The sequence below is a fragment of the Herpailurus yagouaroundi genome, unplaced genomic scaffold, assembly GCF_014898765.1.
Source record: "Herpailurus yagouaroundi ecotype Mexico unplaced genomic scaffold, PumYag 195, whole genome shotgun sequence".
Lineage (NCBI taxonomy): Eukaryota > Metazoa > Chordata > Mammalia > Carnivora > Felidae > Herpailurus > Herpailurus yagouaroundi.
In genome coordinates this window covers 8707864-8728377 of record NW_024412426.1, presented here as the reverse complement: position 1 = coordinate 8728377, position 20514 = coordinate 8707864, and the positions used below count along the sequence as shown (strand labels likewise).

The following is a 20514-nucleotide window of genomic DNA, read 5'->3' as shown; positions in this document are numbered from 1 at the left end:
TGTGTGTGTGTGTGTGTGTGTGTGTGTGTGTGTGTGTGTGTGTGTGTTTGTGTGTGCGTACACATGACTGAGTGTGTGCATGTGCAGAAAAGTGAGAGAGGTCAAATCAGCCTTCCATATCAAGTCCTTTTTTCTGCCTTCCCCCCAAAATGTGCCCTTCTTCCTTCTGTAACAGCTGCTGGTTCTGGGAGTGTTTGGACCTCTTTAAACTCAAAGGAAAGCAACATGAAGGTTCCCTCATGTGGCGCAGCGGTGGTGGAGCAGAACGGAGAGGTGGGTTCCAAGTGGCACCCCACCGCCGGTCATGGCTGGGGACTGGGAGGCAAACCTTGCAAGCCACCCTGTAGGGGCAGTTCTCTCCCAGGCCCAGAGGCGGCGAGATCACCCGCACTAATTTGTACATATCCTTATACGGGATCCTGCCGCTGTAAAGGAAGCACAGGTGGGTTAATAGGACACTCAGAGAAGGGTGGGGAAGACAGGACAGTTTAGCCATGATGTTGAGGGCTGGAAGAGGGAGAGCAGCTTTTTCTCTCCGGCCTGGTAAAACCCAACCAGGAGAGACTGAGAGCAGTGAGCCTCAGAGAACCATCACCTTGCTGAACTGCACTGCCCCCGATTTTCTAAGGAAATCAGAACCCGTCCAGTGCCCAGAGGGGCTGCTGCATGACCAAGAGCACCCCGAGACACCTATCTGGCCCACACTTCGTCAGATGCAGAAAATGGACTCTGGCTCGAGCCAGGCCTTGAAGAGCACAGCCTGAGAGTTCACACAAATGCCTCTGACAGCTGTCAAGAGCAGATGCCAGGCTGCCGTGAAGTGGACTGCCCAACTGTTTGCTTTTCGCAGACATTGATTACAGTCGGTTACTCAGACCCGCTTGTCAGGGGCAGTGGGAAGTCAGCATCTTTCCGCAGACTGTGAGAGACAAATTTCCCATTAGGCTAATTAGCAAGGAGCTCAGTTGGCACAAGGGAATTTGCAAAGGGCTTTGCTTCTCTTGGTGGCAGATTGTTCCCGAGTTCAGCCTGGGCGAGCTCTGCTCCCTCGGTGGGAGCCCGCCTGGATCTGTGCTGGGAGAGCAGCCTGGCAGGGAGCCGTGGACACTCTCCTTCCGGCTCTGCTCCTGCCGGCCAGCCCACAGGCAGCCTGGTCAGATCCAGCCAGAATTCTAGGAACGAGGTGACCTATCTCACCAACCTTCTTTCACAAGGGCCTGCTAGAGAGTCCTGGCTTTCCGTGAGAAGGACAGAATCAACAACTGATTCCTTTTCAGCAGCTAAAGCGTCTGCTCTTTCAGAGACCAGAGCAAGGAAGCAACATCCCAGTATGGACCACGGTTTCCACTGGAAATTATAAACACACATGTCCACCTCTGAGCATCCAGTCCTTGCCAGCTGCCACGTGAGGCTTTGCCCCAGCTTTACTCTTTCCAGCCTTTTTTTGATTTTGGTGTTAATTCCTCCTCTTTTTCTAAATAACAGCTCATCGGTACTTCAAGTCTCTTGATTCTTGAGAGGAAGTTCATTTAACCATTTGCTCTTTGTTTCTTACTGAGATTGGGATGCGGGTGGGTTGGTACTGCCTATAGGCTGGTGTTCCCTGCATCCTGTATGAGTCTTCTTTTTGAACACATTGGCTCACGTTATCCCTGTTAGTTCTTTCCCCGGCACCTCAAAAAGAAGGCCAATGAAACTCTAACCAGAACATGACGCTGTGAATTTCAAAGCAGAAGAGATTCTCCATTCTATTTTTGCTCTCTCACAGCTCCTATACCTGAGTCTCATGGTTTTTTTGTTTGTTTGTTTGTTTGTTTGTTGTAGTCCTCATGGAATCATTTCTTCCCAGCAGCCAGAATGAGTCGGGAGGAACACATTTAATGCACATAGTATTTGGGTCCCAAGATAATATGAAAGCACAGGAAGCTGTGGTTTCAGAGAGCTAAAGACACCTGAGTGAGGCCAGGCGAGCAATGAACTTCTCTGCTAGCAGTTCTCCTCTCAGGTTGAGTGAAGACATCCCTTCTCAGGCTCCCAATCCCATGGCCATCCATGCTTTCCAAACCAATTTTCCATAGTTTCTGGTTGTTTTCCTGTATAGTTATTGTCAGTTATAACAACAGTTACATACATGATTTCATATCATCCTACTACCACCCTTCAAAGCAGGCAGGTATCAACACCATTTACAGATGAGGAAGCTCAGAGTAGTTAAGTGACTTGTCCAAGGCCACAGGGCTGATTTGATGCAAGCCCTGGCTACATTCCCTCTAGCACAGCACCCATGGCTTTCCAAGCAGCGCATCTACCAGAAAGTAGATCCAGAGAGGAAAAGCCGTTGCTCAGCCATCGTGATAGGAATGGATTTAGAGAACTCTGTGCCCTAAGTCATTAATAATTACTGAGGGGAAGAGGAATTCTGATTCACTCTTCTGACATTTGACCCAAGTTCAACAGCCTCACAGGAGGGAAGATTTTAGGATGAGTCTCAGATTATGAAGGGGCTCCAGGTGGAAGCAACGTGGGCCATTCCTGTGAAGGATGGCATTTCTTGTAGTGTTTTCAGAGGGGGACCAGAATGGGTAGATTGGTGAGATAAGATCCTAGAACTAAAATGACATGGGACAGAAAAGTTCCTGTGAAGGAAAGTGCTTATAGAACAGTCACCCTGTCCTCAACCGTGAGGGGCCAAAATGCTGTCTCTGTCCTCTAAAGCAGGGATCGGCAAACTTATTTGGTAAAGGATCAGGTAATGCTTTGTATTTTGAGGGTCACACTGTCTTTGTCACAACTACACAACTCTTCCTTATGGTGTGAAAGCTGCCACAGACTATACATAAATGAGTGGATGGCTGTGTTCTAATAAGCTTTACTCACACAAACAGGCAGTGGACCATGTTTAGCCTTGAAGCTGAAGTTTGCCAACCCCTGCTCGGAAGCCCAGGAGGCACATCATCTGAGAAATACTGGACGGTGAAAGAAATCGGGGGAGGTTATTCATGCAAATTCCTGCCATTTAATTCAATTCTGTATATAAAAATCCTTAAGTGTTTAGGGGATCAGTTGGAAGAACAGCCTGCTCAGTTTTCTACATAATTTTAGTCAATCTCAAACCATGTCTTTCGAGAGGGATGAGGGAGATAAAATGCTAATGTCACTTACTGTGATGGCCAGATGTTCTGGCCCAGAAGACCCCTGTCAACCCACCCCTCTCCCCGCCCCAATGACTCAAAGGAGTCCACTAACCACTGGTAGGGAAGGAAAAGAAAAAGATTACTGGAAGCCCCTCTGGTGATTGAAACCAAGCACTCTGAGGTGCAGACTGTGTGATGAGATTGGCAAAGAAAAGGAAGGCCTGTCACAGGAGGAATGAGAGGGAAAAGGACGATAAAGAAGCTATGTTTTTGTTGGCTGGCTGGATGCCAGAGCCAATCTGAGGGCCTGAGCTCTTCCCCAGGCCAGGACTGAGAGGAATCTCCTCTCCTTCTGTAACAGGCAGACCTTTAGGTGGCTCTGGTTCCAACCCCTTCCTTGGGAACCCCACAGGCCCTTGCTATGGGCCCCACTGGGATGGTCGAGAGGCCTACGCACCATGCAGCTCTGTCATATTCTGCCCAGACGCGGACAAACTCGTCCAAGTGGTGAGGCCCTAGGATGGATGAGTCCCGAGTCAGGTACTCAAAGTTGTCCATGATGACGGCCACAAACAGGTTGAGCATCTGGAGGGCATGGGGGAGAAGAGGAATTAGGTAGTGCAAACAAACCTAACACAGTAAAACAGGTTTCAAGGCCAATAAAGAATTCAAAAGTGTGTGAGGCCGAAGTTCCTAACTAAAGCCCTATTCATCTTGTTGAATGCCACGTGTTTTCATCAGAATTTCCACACATTTCACTGTGTATTATTTCACTCTTCAATGCCACTTTATATTTGGAAAGAACCCCACAAAAAGAGTCACTTCATTATCTGTTCAATTAATTTGTTATTGCAGCAGAGGGAGCAGTAAGAGCGACAACATTCTCGAAGTCAAGGCCTGACACCAATCCTCCCTTCTAGCCTCCCCCACCCCCAACCCTGCTCCACAAAAGGAGCCAACAGAAGAACTGGTAAGATGCCTTAGAGCTGACTGCGTGGCTTACTGTGTGAAGACCTGGAAGCCATTCACGACCTGAAGTGGCTTCCAAGACCCCGTTGTCTCACTGATTTGCACAACATTTGCACAGCATTTATTGTGCACCCACTGTGCTGCAGAGATCCAGGTGCTAAGGATGGGAAGTAAGACAGTTTTGTCCAGAGATACATTCCTATGCCTAGCACATTGCTGAAAACAGAGCAGACCTTCACCTGTTCCTTGAATATTCTTAAAGACTTAGTATTTAGCACAGACTGTGATGTATGAGGAACACACAAATGGTGTAAAATTTTTTATGAGCCATTTAAGAAGCATACACAGACAGGTTACAACGGGACCAGAAAGGGGTATGAATGTGAATTTCGTATCATTTCCAGTTCATGAAATGTTATCCATCTTTTATTTTTTCCTTAACCATTTAAGAATGTAAAAACCACTAGCTCATGGGCCATACAGAAAGAGGTGGCAAGCCAGATATGATCCATGGGCTATAGTTCCCCCCATTTCTGGTCTCAATTTTGCAGTAGGCAACAGAATCCACTAAAGGGGTTTGAACTAGGATAAAGACCTAGATATATTTTATCCAGAAGGAGCCCCTGGAAGCAGGGGAGAGTTTTGTGGTGCTTCTGAACCAAGGCAGTAGCAGGAGAGTAGTATAGATAGGAGAATCGAAGGACATGGTATTGACAGAATTAGACCACCTGAATAGCACTGTTTTATTGTTTCTTGGCTGCCTAGAACTCATTTACTATACATCTGGTCTCTTGAGGACCACCCCGCCCTGCATCCCCCCCGCCGCCTATACCCAGTTAATATGGTTCAGTGGGGTACCACCTATGACCCAGGTCTCAATCAGTCACTGAACCCCATTTTCCTGGGCCACAGTGATTGGTGATCCAATCAAGGCCAATAAAATGGTATTGAACCTTCTGGGCAATAGACTTGTTCTTCCCTGTGAGTCTTGAATATGTGAGGACTGGGGTCTAGAGCTGCTGCTACAGCCATCTTGGAGCCAGAGGCTGGGGGTGTTTGGAAAAGAGTTCACAGGGAGGAGCCTGGAGGAAGAGATCCATAAATAAAGAAACTTGGTCCTGGTGATGTCATCTGAGGGCCAGATCAAGCCTGCTAACGCCTCTCCTGCCCCAAGACTCTTCATTTACATATGCCTGTAAAATCCCTTTTTGCTTAGGCCAGATGTAGCCTCGTGTCCTGTCTTTCACAGTGAAAGAGTCCTGCCTGAGAGACAGAACTGCCTGAGGGGACAAGAGGATTGGATCTCTGTTGATTCCCAGGCAAAATGGCCAGGTGGATGGAGGTGCCAGATATGCAGACGGCATATAAGATAAGGAGAAAGTCTGGAGACAGGACGTGGTTGGAGTCTTCTCCGCAATACAGACAGACTGCTGGCTGTTTCCTAACAACCAGTCTCATTCCTGCTTGCCTTCCTCTGTTTTCCTCTGTCCCACTGCCTAGAATACAAGCGGATGCCTAGCCGTGTAGCCCCTGGAGGTGATGTCTGGGGTGCTCACCACTCTGTGGAACGACCGAAACAAGCCTGTACTGCCTTCCTCCAGACTTCACTGGTGTGCAAGAGAAACAAACATCTCTTTTGGTTAAGTCACTGTTATTCGGGGAGTTCTGTCTCATGAAACCTGAACCTAATCATGGGCTGGGCCTTTCTTTCTGTCACTGAGATTGGAGCCGACGTGAATACATATATTCAATCACTGCCTGGGTTCTAAAGGGGTTTCCACATAGCCACACGTTTGTTTTACACTCCTTTCAAGGTACTTATTATTAATGTTAATAAAACAGTATTATCTTCGCTTCATATTTGTGTAGTCTTTTATAGCGTGGTGTGCACACTCACACCTATTATTTGCTTTAATGCTCCTCTCACCTTGTGAGGCAGGCTTAATTATCATCAGCCCTTCGAGGGCACATATGCCTCCAAGGACACATTTGTATTCTCACCTCTAAGCACACAGCCTGGCTCATCACAGCAGATCAGTAAGTCTAGAGTGGTTGGTTTGAGTTAAGAAGCTGTGTGACTTGCCCCAGGTCACAAAGTCGGTCTCATGCAGGGCTGAGATTTGAAAGCAGATCATCTCATCCTGAATATAGCCTCTTTAAAAATAACATTAATGTGAATTATGCAGCACCCTCCATCTCAAAATTCTGAGTACCTTTATAGTCTCTAATTAATTTTCCAGTTATATCTTGGTTTCTTTTAAATATTTATTATTAAACACTTACACCATGTAGGATAAAGCTGAGCTGTCCACATGCCCTTCTACCTGCTCCGTATCACCCCTACAGCAGCCCCGTCAACAAGCACTCATACCCCCGTATGCCTTTCTCCCTTGGACTCCAGCCGACAAAGTGACTATAACCCACTCACAGTTTCTCCCCAGGGCCTCTAAGACACTGTTTTGTGTTCTTTTTCATTGAAAACCTTTCACACCCCCAAGAAGAGAGTGTATTCAAACAAATCTCCGCTCACCATGAAAACAATACCCTTATATCGACTCATTTTCCCTCCCATTTACAGAAGCTACAAAAGGGAAAGTGTCTTGGCCATCCTAGAACAGCAACAAAGCCAAGACACAAGGCAGGCTACCCAAGTCTCTAGCTGGCTCACTCTCTGCTACGTTAACCTGCTGACCACCCTCCAAAGTCTGCCTGCAAGCTGCTTTTCCACACCAGAGAGCTAGACATGTGGCAAATCTCCTCATGATCACTTTAGGGAAGTAGAAACGCTTGGCCATGAGATAATTCACGTGCTGCACGGCTGTGAAATTAACCACTTTTCAGTGGTATTGCCTTAGTTTTAGACTTGTTCGGTGAGTGACATTAGCAGCGAAGCCAAGCTGAGGGGTGTCAGGGTGGCCAGAAACATCAGACCGACCCTTTAACCTATCTGGTAGCACCTTGTCCATGACTGTGCAGGGCAGGGATGTCTGGATGCTGGTGTGCTAACTCATGCTTTCTCCCAAAAAGAATTAAGAAGGCCATCTAGGGCTTCTCACCATTTTCAAAGTGGGTATGCTTCACCTATATCACTTAATATTTACTAATGCCCAAAACAGTCCATTTCCTTTCATGCCTCTCAAGCTGGCCACTGTCATCAAACAAAATGACAGAAGAGAGATCACATCTATTACATCGTATATTGTCATCACTCTACCTTATTAATGCTACCACTTTGTACTTCCAAGGTACCTTTTCTCTTTTGAAAGTCTCCAAAAGAGAGATAAGATATTCTTAGTCCTCCCTGTAAGATACTATACCTGAAGTATAGAGAAGACAGATTTACTCCAGGTCACAACAGATTCAACATGAAGCTCAATACTCTATTCCCTAAACTCCACTCCACTTGTTGTTCCTTCTCACAGTAATCCTTCCCTAGAAGCAGCAAGAACTGTCCAGTGTCAGCCATGGGAAGTCACCCACCCAGGAGTTGGCTAAGGATCCTGCCCTTTAAAAGTTCCTTGGGAGGGGACCTGGGTGGCTCGGTTGGTTGATCATGCGACTCTTGATCTTGGCTCAGGTGATGATCTCATGGTTCATGAGTTCGAGCCACGCATCGGGCTGTGTACTTGATGGTGTGGAGCCTGCTAGGGATTCTCTCTCTCTCCTCTCTCTCTCTCTGCTCCTCCCTGCTCTCTCTCTCTCTTTCAAAATAAATAAGAGTTTCTTGGAGGATGGGGCGGGATAGGGTAGAGTAGGCCACATCTCAAGCCAAGAGCACAGGGTTTGCTCACCAAGAAGGAGCAGAAGAAGATGAAGGAGACAAAGTAAACATAGGCCAGATCGGTGCCACAGCGCTCATTCTCATTCTGCCCTGATGGCGCAGTGGTGTCGGGCTCACAGCCTTTCTCCCCGAGGCACGACAGCATTATCTCCTGCCAGGCCTCACCTGTGGCACTCCTGAGCCCAAAAGAGATTTTGGTTAGTAGTATCAGGTCTGCGTGTCTCATCCTCTCCTTGGCCCTCTTCCCCAACTCACCCACCCCTTTCTCTTCTCTGCAGGTTCCTTTTGTGACCAGTTAGTGTCCCTCCAGTACTTTCTATCCAGAGAAGAGGGCCCAGGAGGTCTCTCTTGGGCTCTGTCACCTCACCCACTGCTTCTCTGTCTTTTCAGGAGTCTCTGCTGACAGTGGTAGAGATAGTGATGGGACTCTCTAGGGCCACATAAACCTGGCCATCCAGGGTTTCGGCCCTTAAATGGAATTTGGTCCACAGGAAACTGTCTCCACCCTCCCTACTCAGAGTCCTGGCATGCGTGTTCTGAACTTGCAATTTACAAACTAACCTCTGAGTCAAAGATGTCAAGGAAACTTTCTCTTGTCATCAGAGCATTTTTTCAGAGGCACTGACCTCCCCACCCCTGCCTCTAGTCTACTGTACATCCTGATAGGATCAGAACACGCAGAACAAGGAGACAAATAGGAGGAGGAGGCAGAGTAACTCTGTCTCCCTCGACAAGAGAGCCGCAGTATAAGAGTTTTGCATCCAGATACCTGAAGAGTAACATGAGGGACCCGAAGAAACTCCGGAAGTTGTTGTGTCGGTTGATGTGACTCTCCTCATCTAATTTTATGTTTCCGAATACCTTGAAGAGAAAAACAAAAAACAAAGAGCATGACTTGAGCTGTGTGATGTGTCCTGCATATGAATATTAGATGCACCTCATCTAATGGGGTTGGCAAATCTATATGCATGGCCTTTCCCAATGGCCCAATCCTGAAGCAGACAACTCAAACCCAGATAGGCTGATGGATCCCATGCTCCTGGCCTGACATGAACAAGTAATCATATTCTTCTGCAGCAGAGAGGACCAAAGACCATAGAAGGCAAGATCTTTTTGAAGTCATTCTGCCTGTACGTAGTTCCTCCCACACCTAATTTGGTCTTTTTATTTCCATGGTACCTGTCACCATGGTACTCAAGCAGTCTATCAAAGACATACCCCATAACAGAAGTGCAGGGAAGGAGCTACCCCTGTCTTTCTGTCTCAGGTAGTAATGATGGGAATATGTGTATTTGTAGAACATGTGATTGACAGCTTGGGCAGGTGCGGCCCTGGAATTTGCAAGTGGTTTGGGTCACAGAGGGGCACCTCTATCTTCCTTGGATATGTTTCCATCCAGAGAGTCCAATTTCAGAAAGTCAAAACATCTATAATCTAGAGTCCATGACAATGAATGCACACAAAGCAAAGTCCAGACCAATAGGATGAAGAAAGTCAGAAAAACTGGATACTTAGAAAAGGAGAAAGAATGGGCAGACCTGGCTATAGAATGAATTTGCTCATCTGCTTTCGGTCTTTGAGCCCAGAATGTGGTCACCATGCAAATTCACATGAAAGAAAAAAAAGAAGGGAAAACTCAGAGATCTTTATCCACAGACAGTGAATAATGTTGAACTCTGAGACCCTAAGTCTCTTCGGATGAGAGGGGTACCCTTCCACACGGACTTTCCTCCCAACCATGTTTCAGGTATCAGGATCTATTCCTACAAGTCAATGATGGTACAACCGAAGGCTTACAGGTCACTTTTCCAGCCCTTTGAGACACTTTCCAGACTATATTTAACATACTTCAGTTTATCTAATATATGCTAAATGGAACACATTTTCCCCCCGGACAGTTTTTAGAATGTGCAGTTGAGGAACGATCTCTGCCCCCAGCTATTTTACTCAAGTCACTCCCACTGACACCTGCTTTGGGGATTTGTTCTCCACACTGTTTTTCAAAACCCAAATACTACTTGTCTCTCAGGGAGAACGGAAGTGGCAAGGTAGGCAGCACAGGGGAAGAAAGGAAGGAGGAAGATAAGAGGGTGGAGGGCCCACAAACAGACAGACAGTAGAACTGAAAAAAATCCCCAACAACCACATTTAGTTCCAGGCACCCCGGGAGGAAACTGTCATACATCCTTATACCTGTGTTCACATCACCTTCTCTCCTTTTCACTCTCTTGGCCCAACATCTGCAATTTATCACATCACATCCACACAACTTACAATGTTTTTTTCTACCTCTGACAGTCCTGAAACCACCATTAATTGTCCTCACTATGATTTTCTCAAACACCTTATCCAGCTATCAACTAGTGGGAGGGCATGCTGTGATTTTGCATGAGGTATGTGTGTAACAGTCAAAGAAACTGAAGCTGTTTTGAATCGACTATAGTTCTCAAGCCAAAAATGTATAAATACATATTTATTGTGACGGCAGTTTTTAAAATCCCACCTTCTATTTATTTATTCATTGTTTATTTTTTAGCTTTTCACTTAGTCCTTGTCCCAGACCAAATTTCCTACACCAAAAGGGCATGAAAGAAAAAGAAGAGATACTGAGACCCACCAGAATGCTTAACAGAAGTACAAGCTTAAATTTACTTTCACTTGGAATCACAGAACTTTAGAACATAAAATGACCTATGAAGACATCTATCCAACTCGTCTATGGTTCCGGTGAGGATGTTACGGCCCAGAGAGGTTCGGTGACTTGACCAAGTTTGTAGAGCTGGTCAGTGGAGGAGCTGAGGCGGAAAGCCTCACCTCCTAATGATCTGTGCCCCTGGACTGTTTCCCATACCCAGCAAGTTACTCCTTCCTTCCCTCTTCAGATTCCTCTGCAAAATTCTCTTCTTCCAAGATGACTGTGAAAGCTCAGAATAATGGTTCTTCTCACAGATTCATCCTGTTCCTATTTATTTTTCCAATACTGGTCTCCTGCCTTTATGTCTTTCCGTTTGGATGGATCCCTCTACTTTGTTGTGACTATACCAGATACAATTTCTCTAGCCACAAGCTACGTATCTGCATTGTGCACAGTGTGGGGTTTCTATCATGCACCAGGGGGAGGATGGCTCTCTAAAGGCAAGTCACAGTGGGAAAGCCATTTGTGTCCCTGTGTAATGGAACCAGTGCTCCTATTTTGGGGGAAGAAGTCTAAGGGCAATAAGATATTAGACATCGCAGTTATTGTAAATATCACAATTTCATGACTGAACAGCTCCCACCTCCCACCAACAGGTCAAATAAATACTTGTATTTGCTTGTTGGTGGGAGGAGAGAGAACATGTAGTACACTAAGAATATGGGTTGTACAGCAGACAGAGCTGAGATTTAATTAAACTCAGCTCTCCCACTTACTGGGACCTTGAGTATGTTATAAGTTACTTAACCATGTTAAGCGTCAATGGAGACAATGAAACCCACTAAACATTTTCACATCACTTTCAAATACGTTAGTCACGTATTGTGCGTGTGCCTGCAGACAGGGAGGAAGAATGGGTTTAGAACATTTTGGAGAGTGTTTGGCACACCCAGGAATTCAAGTATTGGTAAACGGCATTATCATCATTATCAGCAATAATGCTAATAGTTTAGTACTAGAGATGGTGTTATTCTAGTTTATTTTGACTGAAGATGAAAGGAAGTAAGAGCTATTTTAATCATGGACAAAAATTTAAGTTTCATTTGGCTGTTCAAGAACATTTAAATTCTAGAATCAAATATTTGAGAGTTAGAAGGGACTTAATAGACATCATCAAGCTGATCGTAAATTTCCATAGGGATTCTGCTTACAGCACAGCTCTGACGCCATCATGGCATTTCTCCTGAAATATCTTCATTAAAGGAGAACTCACTACTTCTCAACCAAGTCTCACGCTTTTTGATACTTGACATTCTATTGTATTTTGGGAGAACAAAAATCTCTCCAGTAATACAGTTAGGAGATGAACAAAATTAAGAAGTGCATGCAAGAGAGAGGAGCATAAAGAAGAGACATTTCAGAGATGCTTTGGCAAAAGGCTGCTGACACAGCAAGCATGGGAGATGTGTGCAGTGGCTCCAGATGGCAGGCACTGTTGAGAAGGCAGCTGGCAGTCCAAAGGCAGCCAGACTGCCTGACTGCAGGAGACTGCCACTTGGCTGAATTTCCATGCTAGGGTTTAGTCTCAACATCTCCAAGTCAGAAAGTTAGCCCCCCTGAAACAAGCAGACAGTCCAGTGTATCTAACTGGATATGTTCATGGGATGTGTCACTGACTGTTTTTAGTAGGAGTCCACCTGCCACAAATGACAGTCACTTTAGGAAGATCTTATGACATCTTCTGCTCAGTGGACCTCTGACTACCTGCATAAATATCCAGGATGGAAACATGGCCCTTGGGTGTCCCTAGGATTAGGCAGGCTGCTAGGATCCCTTTGAGTTGTTCCCAGTCGTAGGTCTTAGGGTGTAAATCTCAGCCATTCAAGACTTAACTCAGATATATTTTGTGCTGTTGTGTATGAGGGAACGACCATCTGACCTTCTTTTAGGTCTAGCTCAAATATGGGAGATGCTGAGAAATGGATCATCATGAGCCTCACCTCCTCCTTGGTCTTATGCGAGACCTCTCTGGCTAAGAACAGTGGTGTCACTTTTGCTTTAGCCCTACTGTTGTGTTCACAGAAGTCCCACTACTTGTAAGTCAGCACCATGATCTGATAACCTCAGATGAAACCCCTGTACCAGATTTGTACTGCAAATACCTTGGTAACCTGAGTGGGGAACCGTGCATATGTAAAATTCCCAAGGTGACATTGCAATAAGATCTTGGGAGCATGCCCATAGGCAAAAAGGGGTTCGAAGCACCCTCCACCTTGGATGCTAAGGCTGGTGAGCCAGTGACAATCTGTCACTGTCCCCAACCAGGCCCCAATATACCAGCTCACCTGCATCCCGATGATGGCATAGATGAAGAAAAGCATGGCAATCAAAAGGCAGACGTAGGGGAGGGCCTGGAGAGAAAGCAGAGATAGGACCGTGAATTCAAAGGGAGGCAGCTCACAGGCTCCACACCCAGTTACAGGCAGTACTAGAACTCTTGCCCTGAAGCTGATTTTAATGGAAGGCTGGAACTCCCTATTCCCTGGGGCTATTCTGATTTGGAGTGCCACACTTCTGCAGATGTCCATGTCCTCTGACAAATATGTAAGCTATTGTCCATAGACAGACTTGTCATTTGCTTTCTGTCAAGAATGTTCATTCACCCAGAAGTGTGGCCCAGATCTCTAAGGAGAGCTAGGGAAACTTCCTGGGCTTGAGATTCATCCCACTTTGCATGCAGAATATTAATAACCGGGGCAATTGTGATGCAAATTACACAGAAAGCACCTAGATTGGGTCCTCAAATACCTATGTTACCCCTTCCCACTCCCTCACTCAATGCCAAGCCCATAATAGAGAATCTGGAAGCAAAGAAGCCGGCTAGGGGTCTCAGTTGTTTGTCAGTTCCTAGAAAACCCCTTCATCTTCCGATGAAACTCTTTTTCCAATGTTTAAGCCTCCTGGCACTTCATTACATATCATGCAAAATTCCAAAAAGCCCTTTAAGTGTTAGCCATTGCAAAACCCTGCCATGAAGCCATGCGGCACAAAATTCCATACCATGTAAGCTAACTGCCACTGTGGGATGATAACATTTCAATTGTAGGGGTGAAGGGGGCAAGTGAAAGAGATGTGAGGTAGGGAACTGCCTACCTACAGAGAACTGGCTGGGGGAGGATGTAGGGCAATTTCCTTTGGGGGCCAGGGAGGGCTCATGATTTGGGGGTGATCTCCATGCTGACATGGAAGCCTCTTTCCTTTACCATTCAGGAAGCCTCCTGGAGGACCCTGCAGCTTGCAGTCTCCATTCTATCCTGAGTGTGTGCAATGCGCCTCCCAGGAGACTAGTTGAAGGCTTTCAGACTGCAGGGGCAGGGCAGGGCTTATGAACAGAGCTAACTAAATGAAGAGCCTTGGGAGACTTTTAGAATAGACTTTAGAATAAAGGATAAAATTAAAATGCGACCAAGTTGCCTACAGAATCCCCTCTCCAGTGAGGTGCTGACTCCCAGGATCTATAAGGGAAATGGCTGCCTTTCAAGGGGCCGTGTGAAGACTCCGTCTGCTGAAAGGAGAGGGCTGGGAGGCAGGTTTCTTACCACTTGAGGTGCCGCTACCTTCTATCACCTTCTGCTTACTTTCTGCCCTTATTCTACCTTCTACACTCCAAGGTCTCCAGTCCCTAGCTCATCTCTCCCTACCACACCCCGCCAGCTTTTGGGAAAAGATCAAAGATTTATTCTGATCTCCTTTCTTATCATGTTATAAATTCTAACTCAAAATAAGGATAAAGAGGGAAGAACAAAGTAGGAGTCATTGGTTGGAGAACTGAGCTATGGTCACGGCTGGTGGGGGGGGGGGGGAAGGGCGTGGCTACGCCATGGCCCCTGGGGGGCAGTTTATATTGTGTGGCTCCTTGCTGTGTATTTGCAGAGGGAACCTTTGTTAAGCCGACTTTCAGAAAACAATTTCTATACTGTGTCCTGGGACTGTTCCAAAAAGGAAACACCTATCCATCACAGTGTCACCTAGAGGCTGATTCACCTTGTCTTCACTGTTCTATATTCACTGCAATAAGCCAACCATTTGACCATCAATTTTTGACATGCTTTTCTTTGCCCTCAACAGTATGCAGTTTTACAGAGAACTGGCAAGCATGATAATGTGACAGGCTGACACATATTTCTTGAGAGACTCACTAACTGTAACTTATTTGAAAGGTCTCTAACAAAAAGGTTTTAAAGAGTGGTGTGTGTATCAGATTCTAAATCCAAATTGACCTGAGACTCGGTAAATTCTTGCTAAGGTTTTAGATTTCTCCTCTGTCATGTGGCTTTGGAAAAATTCTTTCCACTGAGGTGAGAATAGATGAGATACCCCATTGAGAGGGTTATGACACCAAACAATTACTATGGATATGATAAAAATGTCAAGGTTGCTGGTAGGAGCCTGAACATCCTTACAACTCTTCTCATATATCAAACCCGCAGGATCTCAATGGAGAATAAGTCAGTAATGATGGTGTAGGGTGCACACTTTTCCAAATGTGAAGAAGAAATCACTGAATTCACTGGCTTAACCTCTTTAGTTCAATTAAAATACATAAACAATTAAAGGAGGCAATTTAGTAAATTCATGATTTCTCATCTTTGAATCAATTTCATCAAATTTATTTTTAAAGCACATTCATTGAAAAGCTTTTTTTTTTGAGAGAGAGAGAGAAAGTGAACGAGCATGTGTGAGGAGAGGAAGGGCAGAGGGAGAGGGAAAGAAAGAATCTTAAGCAGGCTTCATGGCCAGCATGGAGCCTGACTCGGGACCCAACCTGGGGCTTAATCTCATGACCATAAGATCACAACCTCAGCCAAAATCAAGAGTCGGACACTTAACCAGCTGAGCCACCCAGGTGCTCCCAAAAGCTTTAAGAGGAAATAGTAGGCATTTGGGCAACACTTAGACTCCCAAAGCTTTAAAAACAGACTATGATATCTGCTACAGCCTGAAGACATTTAAATATGTTTGGAAAACTTCTTTTATAGGAAGTTTCTGTCATTAAAGTGGGTTTCAGGTATCTTTTAAACTTACATTTATTACACATACACCTCTGTGTAGCCCCATGAGACCATTCAAAGAAGCTCACCACATTAACCTTGCCCAAGCATCCTATTAGATAGTAAGACACAAAGGTGACCATTAGCATACCATACATTCAGGGGTTCAGGAAACACACACTGATGAAGACATGGATGGGACTTATGAATTATCTTGCAGAACTTTTTATCTTTAATTTTTTTTTTAATGTTTATTTATTTTTGAGGGAGAGGGAGAGACAGAGCGTGAACAGGGAAGGCGTAAAGAGATAGGGAGACAGAATCAGAAGCAGGCTCCTGGCTCCGAGCGGTCAGTGCAGAGCCTGACACAGGGCTCGAACTCACAAGCCACAAGATCGTGACCTGAGCTGAAGTCAGACGCTTAACCGAATGAGCCGCCCAGGCGCCCCACGTTGAAAAACTTTTAATGTGACCTACAGCCATTGGCAAGTCCCTCAAAATGCAGAAGATGCATTACTACAGGTGTCTGGCTCTCTACTTGGACAGGATCGCTGGAGGAGCTTTGGAATACCTCGAGAGGGAGCACACCTGATAAAACAGGCCTCAGCGAACAAAGAAGGGAACTGAGTTATAATGTGGAGGTGTTTTTCTAGAATGAGATTCTCTCCAGTTAAACACAAGCTGCCTGCTGCCTGGCTGAGCTGCATTATAACTAAGAACTGCTGTATCTATTTAATGCTTCTGACAAACACTCATTCCTCGAGGTGAAGGGACCAGTGTAATGACACTGTGTGGCCCGGCTGTGCTGTCTGATAAGAAAGAGAGGAGGATCTGGTGCTGCTTACCTTAAAGGACTGTACAAAAGTCCAAAGTAAAATACGGATGGTGTAGCCCTGACGTAGAAGCTTGATGAGACGAGCAGCTCGGAAGAGCTTCAGAAAGCTCATATTGAAGCCACTGGTGTTCACCAGCTGGTTGACCAAAAGGAAGCATATAATTAGTGACATTACGGTCATTTAGCAAAAACTAAGCACTAGTATTTGCATATGTATCCCTCATTCAGATCATGGAATTGGACACAGATTCTGTCTTGTTTTCAACCCCATCGTCAACTGATGGGCCAGTGAGGACCATCTCTCTAAGCCTTCCCAGGCCTGCACTCTATTCCCAGGTAGAAGGGTATGGGTAGGACCCCAGAAGAGTGCCCTGCATATATCATACAAAACTAGCCTCCCTAGTCTTCTAAGCAGGCCTAGTGGTCCTAACTGCACTTAGATGCCCAAGAACATACCTAATAACCCCTCCAGGACATATGGTGGCCATGTCAACATTCAAAGAGAGTTATGATGAACCCTCCAAGTCTTCTTTAGGATAAACAGTTTTAGGGTAACAATTCAGGTCTAACAACCTTGATGGCAAAGATACTATGCCTCTCTTGTGCCTCCTAAAGAATCTAGCAGGACACTGTGTACACGAGCCCTCTTCTGGTATGGTCTATTGCACTCACCCCATTAGGTAGCTGCTTTTTGAGTCACGCAAATGAAACAGAACCTTCCATGAGATCCAGTCAGTGCCCTCCAATGTTTGCATTTTCTGGTGGATGCTCAGGAATGAGGAAATGAACTCCCAACACCAAGAGGGCTACACATTTGGCTGGACGAGTTAAAAATGGGCTGTACGCACAGAAGGATTTTTTTTTTTTTTTTTTATTTTTTTTTTTTTTTTTGCTATTCCAGGGCCAAGCTTAAAGACAAGGATGTATGAGCCACTCACCTTGCTGTCTGTCAGAATGATTTCTGTGATACTGCCAATCACGGTGATAAAGTCAAAGATATTCCAGGTATCTCGAAAATAGTTCTGCCATGTGAATTCGGTCATGGGAGCATCAGAAAAAGGAGGAAAAGAAATGGTGAAGAGACACCTTTCATTACATAAGTTTGTAACTTGGAATTAAAACTTGTCAGTTCATGTACAAGGTCATCCTAACTTTGACTTCAGTTTCCTATGTCTAGTCGGAAATGCTATTTCTCCTTTACTGATTTGGGCATTTCTCATTTGGGAAGCAGTCTCATCACTACTTGAAGACCTTGTTTTTGAATCTGTCACTAAAAAGCTACATAAAAATATGTAAGAAAGAGATTTGTGGCCAAGAACATTATAAAGTCCAAAAAAAGGCAAGATCATTGTCACCCATAAGGCAATAAAATTATTTACAATATCACTCTAAGGCTTTCTACAACTTTAAGTCATCTATATTATACCATGTGATTCTATAAATATACAGTTTTGACTTTCAACTATTAATAAAAATCACAGAGATGTTCTAAGTGATTAAAGGTCAAAGATGTGCCAAAAATCTCCTCCTAACTCCACGGGGCAATAGGACAAACAAGACTTCATCTTTCCCCTCTTTCTCTGCTTTATTACAAATTTTGAGTAATAAAATGAGTGTATTGAAGGAAATGGAGGAGAAATAAAGGACCTGGAAGATGCACCAGCCATGTAACACTCTGCTTAACAGAGAGAGGAGGCTTTCCTCCTATCTCCAGTGCTCAGGTGAACACAGACCTTGGACTACATTCCTTAAAAGAAACAGAATACTTGGGTTTCCAAAGTCACTGGCTTGTCCTTGGGCAGCACCTCCCATAGGAGACTCTCAGAGCACAGCTAAAGTTAACTCCCCTACCCTCACAATGAGCATTAGTGAATTTTATGACATGTGCCAGCTATGGGGTAGTCCCTTGGCATTCTTTCAGTTCATTTGTGTCTCCCACAGATCCTACAGGTATGTCAAGATCAATATCCTATGTTCATAAAACACTCAGTGGCAGGAGTGGCAAGAAGAATCAGCAGAGACATGCAGTTGGGAGAGCAAAGGAGTGTGGTAAGAGCAAAGCTACCTTTATTGAGCACCTTCTCAGGACTAGAACCTAAGGACCTTGGGTACATTGCCTAACTGGGCATATACAACAAAGTATATAAACCTCTAAGATAGCTATTGTGATCCTCGTTTTGAAAGACAAAACTAAGGCTTAGGGAGGCTCATCTGCTGGGCAAGAGAAACAGGCTACACAGACTCCCAAACTCACTTTCCATGAAGAGTACCTACTTCCTCAGGAATTGAACTAAGTTGAGTCTCCGAGTTCATAATTTCTCAGGGCTCTACTATTCCCAACCTGGAGTGAGCTTCTTGATCTTAGGCCCTCATACAGTAGAGAGGATACGACTCTAGGTCTTAGAGGACAGAAGCTCTGGATTCCAGGTGAAGGAGCTTTAGTGTAGTGTAGACTAGTAGATTCTTGTGGACAGATCATGGGCTTTCAAGTCAGATTAGACCAGGATCTGAATGCTGGCTCTGCCTTTTAGTAACCTTGGGCAAAGTACTGAATCTTCACGAGCCCTGACCCATCCATATAAGAAACTGTATCACCTATCTAAAAGAGTTGTTATAAGGCTAAAATGAATACTTAATGTGGCAAACAATATACGTTCATTCTCTCCCTCTTTTTTCTTCTTCCTTTTTTATTCCCATCCTACTTTCCAATTCTACTGCCTTTTATTGGGTCATCTTCTTTTTAAGTTTATTTATTTTTCATTTTGAGAGAGAGAGAGAGAGAGAGAGAGAGAGAGAGAGAGAGAGAGAGAGAGAGAATATATGAGAATGAGAGGCGCAGGGGACAGAGAGAAAGGGAGAGAGAATCCCAAGCAGGCTCTGCACTGCTTTGAGCCAAACATGGGACTCAAACCCACAGACCATGAGATCATGACCTGAGCCAAAATCAAGTGTCAGATGCTTACATGACTGAGTCACCCAGGTGCCCCTATTGTGTCATCTTTAAAAAAGCTATACCATTTTTCTGAACTTCAATTTCCTCATTTAAATGAACAACATCGACAATGATAATGATGGCATCTGCCATGCGTATTTCAGAGTCACTGAGAAGATCTAACAAAATAGTATACATTAGGATATTCTGGAAACCTAGAGTACTATATCAGTGTAAAGACTTGTTTGGACCTAATGTGCCTTTTAACGGGTGAAAATGCCTCTAGACCTTGAATAAAAAATATGGAGGTGAGGGTGGGAAGGAGGCAGACTCTGGGGCCAGTCTAGTTAAGCTTGTAAGTATGTATTCAGCATTCACCATAATTAACACACAGTTGGGGACTTAAGTCACAGACAATGTCAATGGTACATGCAAGTAATCAAGATGCATAGAAAAACTTTCCCTGTTGTGGCACCAGCTTCTCCCTCACTCTGCTCACCCTGCTCACGGCTAGACTGTATTATAAAGGCATCTTTGTTGGTGGCAGTTTCTTTTTACTTTTTTATTTCCTCAAGTCTCAAAATACTCAAAGGGGAGTCAAGCAAACAACAATAGAGCCACCTGCAATGGGTTCTCTTCAACTCCCCTCCCCAAACCATCAAGTTGATGACTTTTCAAAGACCCATCAGGAGACCAAAAGCAGCCCCTACAATCAACACACAATTATCAGGCCCAGCCCAGAGTCCCTGCTAAAACCGCTACCAGACAAGCCCTTTTTCAGATAATAAGCAAAGTTTCTTTTCTTGCAGGGAAAGCCACATACACACACAATTTGAAATGGTAGCTCACACACTAAATAAGTGTGAAACAGCTGTCAAGTGGGTTTATCTGCATCCCACTGATCTCACTGTAAACGTTGAAGCAAGGAGGTGGGGGGTGCAGAGAGAATTATTTTGTTTATAGGACACTGAAGCAAAGGGCTAGGTTTCCTTAACACTGTTGAGAGCAGATGCAAGAATGTGCCAAGCAATTATAATTAATAGTTGAAGAAAAGTAAAAGACTCATACAAGAAAAACTCATCCCAATCCCCCTCAAACCGAATTCCAGTATATCTACCTATCAACCTCTCTCTCCCTCCCTCTCTCTCCCTCCACCCCCCCTCTTTCACACACACAC

At 44.9% G+C, this 20514-nt stretch overlaps 1 protein-coding gene across 10 annotated transcripts in view; it reads right to left on the bottom strand.

Annotated features, from left to right (window-relative positions):
• The window catches only part of CACNA1E (calcium voltage-gated channel subunit alpha1 E), a 380278-nt gene that overhangs the window by 19656 nt on the left and 340108 nt on the right, over positions 1-20514 (bottom strand). For 7 of the 10 annotated variants that reach the window (XM_040446512.1, XM_040446505.1, XM_040446508.1 and 4 more), the window contains 6 exons: positions 17344-17427; positions 16416-16541; positions 12865-12930; positions 8654-8745; positions 7895-8060; positions 3592-3719 (listed from right to left, as the gene is read on the bottom strand). In XM_040446512.1, the coding sequence (XP_040302446.1) occupies positions 3592-3719; positions 7895-8060; positions 8654-8745; positions 12865-12930; positions 16416-16541; positions 17344-17427 (662 nt within the window). Of the gene's footprint in view, positions 1-328; positions 426-3591; positions 3720-7894; positions 8061-8653; positions 8746-12864; positions 12931-16415; positions 16542-17343; positions 17428-20514 lie in introns of all 10 variants that reach the window. The other 3 variants (XM_040446504.1, XM_040446506.1, XM_040446510.1) reach the window with 1 other exon arrangement.